This window comes from Apis dorsata, unplaced genomic scaffold (assembly GCF_000469605.1).
Source record: "Apis dorsata unplaced genomic scaffold, Apis dorsata 1.3 scaffold_631, whole genome shotgun sequence".
Taxonomy (NCBI): Eukaryota; Metazoa; Arthropoda; class Insecta; order Hymenoptera; family Apidae; genus Apis; species Apis dorsata.
In genome coordinates this window covers 134,263-145,862 of record NW_006263826.1, presented here as the reverse complement: position 1 = coordinate 145,862, position 11,600 = coordinate 134,263, and the positions used below count along the sequence as shown (strand labels likewise).

The following is an 11,600-nucleotide window of genomic DNA, read 5'->3' as shown; positions in this document are numbered from 1 at the left end:
CCGGGCCCGAAACGAGCTTCGACAGAATCTTGGATTACGCGATCGACTTCGCCAGCTCGTTTCCTCTCGATCTACCGTACTTTGGCTTTTTCTGGACGATCAGCGTGAGCCACGAAAACGCGAACGGATTCTCGTCTATGGATGATCGATTGCTCGACAAGTTGAAACGAATGGAGAGGGAGGGGGTGTTGAACGAGGCGATGATCGTGTTACTGAGCGATCACGGGATGCGATGGGGACCGATCAGAGACACGTTCGTCGGTTGGTACGAGGAGCGACTACCGTTCCTTTACGTTTGGTTGCCGAAATGGTTCCGGGACGAGAGGCCGGGGGCGTATCGATCGCTACGCGCCAACCGGAATCGGCTTACCTCCCCCTTCGACCTCTACGAGACGTTGAGGGAGGTGTTGAGTTTGTCGGGTGGGAGGGCGAATCCGGCCTCTGGTTGCCCAAAGTGTCGAAGCCTCCTCTCAGGTCCCGTACCCCGAATCAGAGGTTGTTCCGACGCTGGCATCTCCTCCCATTGGTGCGCGTGTACCACGTTCCAACCGGCCGATCCCCGCGACCCCCTCGTCCGCAGAGGATTGCGAACGTTTCTCGAGCATGTGGACAACGTGTTGGACCGGTATCGGGACAAGAGGGGCAGACGAGTGTGCGCGAGACTCGGTTTGAAGAAGTTGCATCGGGTGGATCAGGTGGTCGATTTTGAACGAAATCGCGACAGCAACGGTAGCCGCGTCTATTTCTATCTGATACAGGTGAGCCCGGGCGACGGAAAGTTCGAGTTCACCGTTCGATACCACGGCGAGAACGGTACGTATACCGTGTCCGATCACGACGTGAGCAGACTCAATTCTTACGCCTCGGCCGCCGAATGCCTGAATCGTGGGATGAAACAATATTGTCACTGTCTCAAGGTAAAACGATGAAGGAGAAATCAAGCGTGGTACATATAAACACCTATCTTCCTGTGGTGTATAATTTGGGCAAAATTAATGGATATATATATATATATACTATATATACATATATTTTTTTTACTACGCATCTGTTTGAACGATCAAAAATTAATTCACAAGTTAAACTAAACGGTGACTCGTCGGCAGACGTACGAAAAAATAAATAATAATTTTTCGCAAAAACGTATATTCGTTTCTTTCTTCTCTTTCTCTCTCTTTCTCCCTTCTCCTTTCTCTTTTCTTCTCTTTCTTCTCCATCTCGATTCGCATCGATTTCGCGAAACGAAAGAGAGATCATCGATCGATCCATCAATTGAACGCGGCAGCGTCCAAGCTTAACCGAGAAACGCGACCGATCTCGCGAATCGTGGCCTGCTCGTTGCCAATACCTTGCGTACGCCGTCGTCGATGAATCGGCCCGTGTTCCGGTGTCCCGAACAACATCACCGTCACCGATTTCTTCCGTCGGGGATGCGACACCGTTAAACCCCTCCTCGCCAAAAATCCGTCCAGGATCCTGATCCTCTCGTACAAACTCTCGAGATCGCAGCTCGAGTATCGTCGATAGTTTCTTCCCACTCCTCCTCGTTCGGGCCACGAGTCGATCGAGGCCGGGTCGAAAGCGTGCAAATATCTCCATATAGCCGTTTCCAATTCGCCGTTGCTCAATTTCTCGTAACTACCCACCATCGATCCCACGGTCGTCGATGTTCTTCCCAGGTAACAATCGCGCGCGCATACCGACAATTTCCTCATTGATCTTCGGAACGTATCGCACGGAGTCGAGGAGATAGACGCGGCGCTCGATCCACCGCTGTTACCGCCTACATTCTGCCTTTTCAACAATTTCACGATCGTGCTTCTCGCTCGATCCAATCCTCCTCTCTCTTCCTCCTCTTCTTCCTCTTCCTCCTCCTCCTCCTCCTCTTTCCCCTTCCTCGTTCCTACCTCGCTTCCTTCGAAATCCGTCAAGATCACGGTGGCGCAACCGCATGCACCCTCGCAAGAACATTCAGTCTCCCATCTAACGCCGTCCGTCGAGGTTTCGTCTTGCGATGGCCATTCTTCCGGATCCGCGCTTTCCTCCATCTCCTTCTTCTTATCCTTTTTCCTTGCCTCCGCGGTAGAAGAGGAAGCAGGTTTCGTTTCGATAGGAAGAATGCGTAAACTTCTTCGCTGGAAGCAGGATCCAATCGAGGAGTGTGGACCGACCGTCGTAGATCGGATCGAATTCCAACTGTGACGAATCTGCGGATACGCGCCGAGAATTTGGTTGTCCAGATACGAACCTCGATTCAGATTTCCCTCTAGCGCGGAGGACGAGATTCGAGGACCGTTCGATCGACGAAACCAGTTCCTTCGTTCCGTTCTCTCTTCTTCCTCTCCTTCTTTTCCATTCCTGTAATCATTGTCATCCTCGTCGTCCTCGTCGTCTCGCACGCCTGAACGTGAAATGAAGAAGTTTGAAAAACGCGTCATTACGGCTTACATACCGTTCACTGGTGAAAAGAAGTTTCGCGCAAGGAATGCGAGTCTAATTTGGAAGTAAATTTTCACACGTATTTTTGTTGTTTCTCGTCGTGTCGTATTCGTTACATATACCGATCCAAAAACGATAATCTATATACAAAAACTTTTTATGCTTAAAGATACATAAAATCCAGAGAATTCTAACGTCTCGATATAAAAATTTTTTTTATTTTTCATCAATATGCGAAGGTAATTATGATTTGAAACGATAATTTAATTTATAAATGTAGTTTCATATTCGAATAATTAAAATAATAATTGTATGATGTATACGAATATTTCAGCTTTCAATTTTAAAAGATTATTCTAATACAAATGAAAGTAATTTTTATGATTTCGAATGTTTAGGTTATTTATAAATTATAGCTTTTTTATTGCTATGTAGCGTGTGGTGTCAGGTTTGTCAACAAAGCGCTTGAAATGAAGATAAGCGATCCTAGCGAAGGATCCCTCTTACCTCTGTGCCGTCTCGCAAGACTTCTCTTCAGCAGCGAACTATACTATACTATACTATATCTCCGCCAACTTTGTCGAAATTTTAAATCAACATTTTCTCTAATAAATTTTATTCTTTTTTTTTACTTTCCTTATATTTTTATATAAATTCTTTCAAAATTAATTACGACTAACATCCTCGATCATCATTTCCATCTACTTCTCGATCGAAATCTTACATTTGTAACATTCTAAACGATTCAATCTATTTAGAATCAATTTTTTTTAATATCTCGAAACATATTTCTTTTTTTAAAAATATTTTCTTTGAAAAAAATTTTAACGTTCAAAAAAGTACTTAAAATCCAATCAAAATCAAAAAAGCAAAAATTAAGAAGATAAAAAAAAAATTTAATCAAATCTCCTTTATACATATATATATATATATGTATGTATGTATGTGTAAATTTTATTAATATTTTATAAATTAGTAATAATACAAAAAATTACTATCAAAAATATCGATAAAATAATAAAACGAAATAAAAATTAATATTTTATATAAACAAACTACTTACTGGCGTTCGAATCAGCGGCCAATAATCCGGATACGCTAAAGTGTCGCGATATAGATCCCGGAGGAGTGATGTAGGGAGGTGGTGGACTCTCCGGCAATCGAATAGCACGGTTCTTCGAAGATATTTCCAGATCTTGATTACCGCTCGACGTACCCGCCTCGATGATGGAACAAACGGAGGATCGACCTCCCCCCACTTCCAACCTTGCAAGATGGAAACAACGTTCAACGTGTGTTTATTTTTTCAATAAAGACTTAATGCCTAACTCTGACTGGTGGAAAAAAGTCTCGCGGTAAAAATGCGGTGATTGATTTTTTTTTGAAAGAAAACGCTTCAATATATTAGACATAGAATTCAGAAAATTCTAACGTAATCGATATAATATAAAATTTTTTTTATTTTTTATAATATGCATTAGGCTAATTACGATATGTACAATAATTTAATTTGTAAATATAATTTCGAATAGTTAAGATAATATTTGTACGAATATATGTCTCGAAATAATTATATGAATAATAATTTAGAAAATATTTCAACGCTTAGACAATCATCCTAACGTAATTTCATAAATGAAAATAATTTTTACGATTTTGAATATTCAAATTATAGCTCTTTTACTATTATGTATAGTGTATAGTATAAGAATTGTCAACAAAACGTTTGAAGTGGGTATAAGCGGACTCCTGTAATATCCCGCGAGACTTTTTTTCAGCAATAAATAATACGAACGAGAGCGAAAAATATAATATATATGAGTCGAAACTTACGAAGAACCTTGAAGACTCGAACAAGAGTTTCTACCTCGAAACATCCTTCGCTTCTTCCGACCAATCATCTCCGAGTCGAATCCGAGCTTCACCACTTCGTCGTAGCCCGGTGGCGCCTCGTATACCGGGGGATCGTCTGTTACGGAAATTTCGTCGATCCGCGCGCCGTCTGCAATGTCGAAAACTGTCGAAAGTGATAGATGAGAAAGGGCCGCGTGTAATCAGCTACATCGCGCTTCCTATCGTGTCTTCCTACCTAGAAGCTCGCTGATCGTTTGCAACCTCGACTGAAGTTCTCTCTGTTGCCTGGCTCTTGCCCCCATTCTGTACAGCAGGATGATCAACGCCGATATCAAGATGATCAGGCCGAGGCTACTCGCGACGAACACCAACGTGGCTGTCTTCAGATCCGGATATCGATCGATCTTGGGAAAGTAATAGTTGGCCTTGTTCGCGTGCCACTTTCGATCCTCAGCTTGATCTTCCATCTCCCAATCTTTTTTGTTTTTTTTTTTTTTTTTTTTTTTTTTTTTTTTGCCGAACAAAACGTCGATTCGAGGCGCGAAGCGCTTTAACGGACGGATACTTTACCTCGAAAACATGTGGCTGGCTCGTCGCTATTGTCCCCGCAATGGTCGAACCCGTCGCAATTCAGTTGATTCGGTATGCATCTGTGATTACGGCAAAGAAAATCCGAACCGGCGAAACAATCTGCAAAAAATGGGAAACAACGAATTTCGAAAATATCCGTCTCGAAAGTTCAAGTTTTTTTCGCTCACCCATGTAGCTGAAAGCCGCGTACGCAATGGCAAGATGGGAGGATGGGCCGAACGTTCCTCGAAAGCTAACGTGAAACCCGCTCGCCACTGGCGCCACGTGTTCCCTAGACGTGTACCTAGACTGTTGAACTTGACTGGTCGGATGCCTTAAAATCTCGAGCGGTAAAAGGGCCGAGGTTGGTCCTTGTTTTATCACCAGTTCCGTATTCCCGGCTGAAATCGTCACAGTGATAACATCTACGAGGAGTGAAAGAAGAAGATAAAGGAATCCCGCTCACCCATATCCGCGAAAGTGGTCACCTTCAGATACATATGTGTTTTCAAGTGTAGAAAATTTTTGGTTGGTCTGATCAACCAGACACAATCGTACGTCTTCACACCTTCACCGACCATATCCATCATGGTGATGGCACCGCCAAGATTTTCCACGTATCCCCCGCAATCGGTTATCGGTTTCACTGACTTGTCCAACGAATGCCCGATCACGAAGGAGTAGAATGCCTTATAACCTAACCCAGTTCCACCGTTCGCGTAGAATCGTATCAGCAACGAAGGGCCCGAGCTCATTATTACCGGTGGACGAAATCTCGCTCCGCTGCTCACGTCCAGACGTTGACCGTTCCAATCGTAGAACTGTATACGAATGATACTGTACGATAGATATGTACGACAGATATAGCATATCCGCCATCATCATTTTCCACTTACCTCCATTATCGACACGGTGGCCAATTGAAAATCGCTGAACAACAATCTGATGCGGCAAGACGATGCCTCGTTAGGACACATGACCACGTATTCCAAGCCTAGATCGCGAGGATACCGAGCTGGGAAGAACGGCGATGTTAAAATCCCACCACCGGTGTTGTTCAAACCTTTTGCTGCTTGACCGGTCAATTCCGTACCTTTTAAGTGCAATCTGTTTCCTGTGTGGATCAAATCACGTTGATCAATCGTTTTTCCTTTTTTTTTTTTTCATAACCACTTACTTTCTGCCATATACTCGAGAGTGAACGCGTGCATATGTGACTGACTGTAGAACAACGTGATTGACAAGGTTCTCGTGCTGGATTTATAAGTGATGGGTGCGTACAATCCGCAAAATGGTGTCCCGGACACATCCTCGTACGGTGGTTCCGAGATCCATACGTAATCGCATCTATACAAAACGAAAAGACGTGGGGAAAAACGTGTGTGTAAGGATCCGGCAAAGCTGCATAGGAGTTACCTGCACGGGCTGTCCATCGTAATTGTACCGTCGCCGCAATGATGGGACAACGCGATGGTCTGGAAGGTGACTATTATCACGCAGGAGGGACATGTGACCAACTCGAGACTACATTCAGCGTGGGAACTGTTACTCGTATATACGAGCGAACCCTCGCCTTTCCTCGCCTCGTTTCTCACCATCGAAACATTCTTCGCGTACAATATACCCTTTTCGCCCAATTCCAGATACAATCGCCGACCGTTTTGAACTCCGCAGATATCCTCGTTCCGAACAACGTTCCCCTCGATCATCGCGGCGATCGACAACCATAGTAACATCCCTGTAATCGTTTTCAACGCCGATAACGCGATTTCGATGATTCTCCTATGCTTATTTCATCTTTCGCTCGCTTCTATTCCGCATCACACACGCATCATCGCTTACTCTCCTTCTATCTCCCCTCCTCCCCCCCCTCCCCTCTTCTCTCCATTCTTTCAATTTTTTTTTTAATCAGTCACGCACCAATTTTCGCTCGTGTCACTCTCGGTCGAAATCTTACCGAGTCTAAACCGATGATGCATCTTCTTTCGATGAAAGGAAAAAACGTTCTGCCTTTCGAGAAACTACCATCGCGATTTACCATCTACGTAATTTCATTAGTTCCCAACGCTGTTACGTACCTTCTTATTACCGTATCAAGCATTTTTATGGTATCTTTTCCACACTCCCGCTCCCTCCTTATCCCCTCTCCCTCTCTCTCCCTCCCTCTCTCTCTCTCTCTCTCTCTCTGTCGTTTTAAAAGTGGACAAATGCCTCTTCACCTATACACCTTTCGGATTTCCATCTTTTTATTTTATCGATGCGATACTTTCAGATTCTCGAATAAATAAATATTTCTTTCTCTTTTTGTCTTTTCTTATTTCTTCATCTTTTCAAGAAAAAATCTTTTCCAGATGATTACTTATGGAGGAATTATGAAAAATCAAACTATATTTGTAAGATTGGAAATTTTTATGTAACATAACGCGTTTCCATGTTACAATTTTTTACATAGAAGAAATGAAAATAGAAAATGGATGACTGGCTCGCTCGATAAATTTTATTCATTGCTCATCCCGAATTTACGATCCCACATAATATCGATCGAGCAATCAGGATATTTGCTATACACTTTACGATCTAGAATGATGAATGAAGGAATAATATCGAATTCAATCGGAAAAATTGTTAAGATTGATTTCTTAGAAATAATTCTTTTGCTATATCCTTTTGTATATTCTTTTGACACTATTTCCGTACTTCGAATTTCGATATTATTGCGTATAAGATAAAAATAATAAAAAAAAAATATGTATATGCAACTTTTAATGTAATGTAATGACTTACGCTGTATAAAAATTGAATTGAATAGAACTCTGTTCGAACTTTTAATCAATAGATTAAAAAGATAATTAATATCAGATTCGTTTCTCGAGCGAAAAAAAATTTTCAGAACAATTATAGACGAAGAGAGGAAATGATGGGACAAGAACAGAAATAGAATAAAAATATTGAGATCATCTTGAGAATGCCGTAAATGAAACACAAAGAAAGAACGGAAAATGGTGGGAGAAGGCTAAAGATAAAGCAAGAATCGACACTTAACGCCATCTCTGGATTGGACTTTTCGAAAAAAATTGTTCTTAGAAAAGATGGCGCTGACGATCAATTCTTATCGTATTTATCTTTCACTATTTTCCTCTCCTTATATAGCTGATGCCTGTTCAAACTAATCTTTGTAAAATAAAATATTTATTTTTTATTCCTTGCAATTGTAATTTTATATTGTTGAAATTTTCAATCATTATTGATATCGCGATTTTATTGTTGCCGTGAATCGGTAACAAAAAAAAGTATCAAATAACTAATGCGTAATTATTATCGTGTCAATCGGTAATAACTTTCGAATTTTGCTTGTGAAAAAATACGTCAGATGCCTCTGAAGAGAACATGGAGAGAAACGGAAAGAAAATTTACCTTGTCTCTCATTGTCAAAACAAAATATGAAGAAAGATTTGGATTTGCTGTCCGTATCGCGTGATTATTCGGATAATATATTAAGCATGGATCTTGCTATAGATTTAGAAAGGCAAAGATTTCCATTTTGTATAGTTTGGACACCTTTACCGGTTCTTACGTGAGTAAAATGGAAAAAAATAAATGCATCGAATTGGTGCATCATATTAACCTAACTCGATATCGCATCAAAATTAATTAAAGTAATTTATATACTCTTCGAATCAAATATTTACGAATATATCGGTTTTTCTGGCTTGGCGATTTTTATTCCTTGATATCGCAATCTCGAAACGTATATATTTTCATCTTCATTCTTAAGGTATTTTTTACCGATTATCGGTCATATGGGTATTGCCACTTCTACTGGTGTGATCCGAGATTTTGCCGGTCCATATCACGTTGCCGAAGATAGGATGACATTTGGAAAACCTACCAAGTATTGGCAATTGGATTATACCAAAGCCAAAGGAGGCGTGCAGGGATGGGATTCTGCCGTTGCAGAAGCTAGTGAAATCTATAAAGGTAGAAAGGTAAGCTTATTAAATATATTCCTAAAGCCAGAAAATATTTTTCTAATCTTAATCTTTCCCCATTATTAAATCTATTATTCTTTCTTCACAGCACTATATATGTTATGATAATTGTCATTCACATGTAGCAACAGCATTAAACTTAATGGCATACAATAATTTAACTAATTGGAATATGATAAAATTAGGATTCCTTATACTTGTGCATGGAAAATATGTGAGGTAGGAAAGATATTTTTAACCGTATTTTTTTACACAACAAACGTAAACACGGTTAATCGTTACACGATACGTGTATATTTTTCAGCTTTACAGGTTTCCTTAAAACATGGATGCCATTCATATTTCTCGTCATTATCATGACTTCATTATGTTTGTTACTACGATAAGATCTTTTAGAATACTTAGATAACGTTCGCACATCTTCTTTCTTGCTCGATTATATTTGATATTTATATTAGCCGAAACATTGTTATTCGTACAACATTGTATCTCGATGAAAAGATCGATCATTTAATAATACTTATTGTTTTATTAAAAGATATATACATCGATATTTAAAAATTACACGTGTGTTACAAATGTATAATTTCGTTATCTATAATATAGAGTATATTTAAACTTATCGGATAAGCGATTTATCTTACACTGGAAACGCATAGAATCGTGAACGTGTCATCTTTGAACAATAAATTTGTGCTCGCACGTCATTGAGTGTTATTAAGCCATTGCAGTTTATATCTTATTATCTCGCTTTTTCTCATTTTCATTTTCTTTTCTTCTCTCGTCAAACGTAAAATGATGAAAATCAGCAAAAATATAAGAGTGGATTTTTCATATCAACCGACATAGCCGATATGTATATGAGCATGAAGAAAACGAAAGTGTTCACGCCAGTGTATTTTTAACGATACACTTACGCAAGAATTATATTGCACGTGTTGGCCAAAACACTCAAGAATTTTAATTCGACGCGAACGTTACGTGATCTCTGAAGACATCTGATATGCGGAGAGAAAATTATTCGTTATTTCTACTATTCATTTCTGCCACGATGCTTTCTTCCAAAGCGAAATTATAATCATAATTTTGATTCCTTATTGTCTCTATGAAGGATAAAATTTCACTAATTCTAAGTTGATCTATCTCGAAATCATTGCTCGCGTTAATCTCCAGGTATTTGCACAATTTGAATGGAACGCCGTTCAAATAATGCGTACTCTCTCCTTGGTTAAAATCTTTGGACGAATCGGTTGGTACAGCTTGTCCGAATTCTGGAACAGGAGGTATGTACGAAGGATACAAGTTACCGCTAGGATACGTAGACGTGGTGTCATGACTTCTGTTCCCTTGTATCGACGAGGTCCAATTCGGAACGAATTCATAATCGTCGCTTTGATTCGATACTTGTTCCTCTTCCGTCGAATCAGATGGCGAATCCTTGTGCTGTTTCTTTCGCCCGAATAACCAAGACATTTTTTTTTACAAATACGACGCGGAATATCACAATGTAATTCGAGAGGTTATCTGTGTGAAAAAACTTGTCGATATAATCAATTGACGATTAAATATTCGATGATGCACAATGTAATGAATTCATATTCGCACAATACGAATTTAAAAGAAAAAGAATAAAAAATTACTCACATATCAATTTGAAAAATGAAATAAAACGTCTACAATCGAAAGTTCCGACTTAAAAGTTGATTATGGTCGATCGATGATCATTTGTGGTATTATTATTTATCATTTACCATTTTAAAAGAACATTGTACAGTCCTTGTACTTGAAATCCAAACCTTTCTCTTGAATAATTAATTTTATCGATGCCAATAAAGTGTGATGATTTAACTGACGTATACTTTTTGGTTATACGTTAGTGATACGCGAAAACACATTGTTTTCAACATTGTCCGTTAGATGTTAGCACCGAGGTAATCGAATACAGCGCAAGCGTTCCAGTGAAATGCTATAAGACGAAGAGTAGGAAAGAGAAAAGTAGAAGGAGAATAAAGGAAAGAACACCTGCAACGTCATCGTGTAATCCTTGTCGTCCGAGGTCGTCTAAGTAAGATACAGCAGTCGCAGTGGTAGTTGGCAAGCCTGCAACGATCCACTAAATTGTAGGTTAGAGATAGCTTGTACAATTAACTCGCGTAGCTATACGAAATCGTGAAATCGTAGATAACGATGAAAAGTTGAGAGCTATTAATCGTGGAAAGTTTCATCGATAGTTTGTTCGCGACGAATGGTGTCGTTGTGGATACATAGGTTCGATGTAAAAGCTAGGTATCGTTCCGCAGAATCCAATTTACGCGTTCCTCGTGTTGTCTCGAAACGCATGCGTGCTACCAAGGTAACGAAGTGCATCTGGCAATAATCGGGCGAGCCGTTATAGTTGAACAAACCACGTCGAGGTAGCAGGGCGATCGCATTGTTTTTATGTTTCTCGTATGTGTACATGCCATGCATATACGCTCTGTGTAAGGCGTATCGCGAGTGTCTCGCGAGCGATCAACGTAACTGTCTTCTACGCGTTCGTTGTTTTCCAAGTGTTTGTGGTAAAAGAGAAATTACACCGAGTACCATTGTAAGACGTCGGTTACGTTCGCGCTACGCAAAGGTGTGGCAGCGTTACCAGTAAGTCTCTTGGTGTTGGTGAATTTACGCGGTACCGACCATTGCTAGTTCTCCCGTTTGCTACTCGTCCATTGCGTATTGCTTCTTTTTCTCTTTCCGTCTCTTTCCCTC

General features: G+C 40.2%; 5 protein-coding genes across 9 annotated transcripts in view; 3 read left to right on the top strand and 2 right to left on the bottom strand.

The window, feature by feature from the left end:
* Nucleotides 1–946, top strand: part of LOC102676743 — a 3,152-nt gene extending 2,206 nt beyond the window's left edge. Inside the window, exon 5 of the mRNA XM_031513299.1 lies at nucleotides 1–946. This exon is cut by the window's left edge and continues 2 nt beyond it. Within this exon, the coding sequence (XP_031369159.1) occupies nucleotides 1–929 (929 nt within the window). The 3' untranslated portion in view covers nucleotides 930–946.
* Nucleotides 947–1,052: 106 nt separating this feature from the next.
* On the bottom strand, nucleotides 1,053–6,932 carry LOC102673663. The gene is given in 12 exon segments (XM_031513298.1): nucleotides 1,053–2,401; nucleotides 3,503–3,705; nucleotides 4,273–4,456; nucleotides 4,529–4,768; nucleotides 4,864–4,988; nucleotides 4,990–5,025; nucleotides 5,027–5,264; nucleotides 5,330–5,684; nucleotides 5,760–5,977; nucleotides 6,041–6,210; nucleotides 6,280–6,601; nucleotides 6,821–6,932. Coding segments are annotated over 12 exon segments (3,246 nt in total). The 5' UTR covers nucleotides 6,843–6,932; the 3' UTR covers nucleotides 1,053–1,268.
* A 1,292-nt stretch (nucleotides 6,933–8,224) lies between these two features.
* LOC102676879 (transmembrane protein 222) lies at nucleotides 8,225–9,552 on the top strand. Its single transcript, XM_006621325.2, has 4 exons — nucleotides 8,225–8,437; nucleotides 8,639–8,849; nucleotides 8,941–9,071; nucleotides 9,157–9,552. The coding sequence occupies exons 1-4, from the start codon at nucleotides 8,304–8,306 to the stop codon at nucleotides 9,236–9,238; spliced, it is 558 nt and encodes a 185-aa protein (XP_006621388.1). The 5' UTR covers nucleotides 8,225–8,303; the 3' UTR covers nucleotides 9,239–9,552.
* On the bottom strand, nucleotides 9,163–10,837 carry LOC102677021. The gene is made up of 2 exons (XM_006621326.2): nucleotides 10,497–10,837; nucleotides 9,163–10,376 (listed from the first exon to the last, which is right to left on the bottom strand). Exon 2 carries the CDS (start codon nucleotides 10,323–10,325, stop codon nucleotides 9,870–9,872), a length of 456 nt encoding a protein of 151 aa, XP_006621389.1. The 5' UTR covers nucleotides 10,326–10,376; nucleotides 10,497–10,837; the 3' UTR covers nucleotides 9,163–9,869.
* A 95-nt stretch (nucleotides 10,838–10,932) lies between these two features.
* The window catches only part of LOC102677171 (histone deacetylase 5), a 23,307-nt gene continuing 22,639 nt past the window's right edge, over nucleotides 10,933–11,600 (top strand). For all 5 annotated transcript variants that reach the window (XM_006621329.2, XM_006621328.2, XM_006621334.2 and 2 more), the window contains exon 1: nucleotides 10,933–11,489. The gene's annotated coding sequence lies outside the window, so the exon portion shown is untranslated. The remainder of the gene's footprint in view (nucleotides 11,490–11,600) is intronic.

Excerpts from the sequence above, each read along its gene's own strand:
- LOC102676879 (XM_006621325.2), top strand. The coding sequence starts at position 8,304 with ATGAAGAAAGATTTGGATTTGCTGTCCGTATCGCGTGATTATTCGGAT. Across the intron at positions 8,850-8,940 it reads AAATCTATAAAGGTAGAAAG|CACTATATATGTTATGATAA; the intron begins GTAAGCTTATTA and ends CTTTCTTCACAG. Across the intron at positions 9,072-9,156 it reads GTGCATGGAAAATATGTGAG|CTTTACAGGTTTCCTTAAAA; the intron begins GTAGGAAAGATA and ends TATATTTTTCAG.
- LOC102677021 (XM_006621326.2), bottom strand. The coding sequence starts at position 10,325 with ATGTCTTGGTTATTCGGGCGAAAGAAACAGCACAAGGATTCGCCATCT.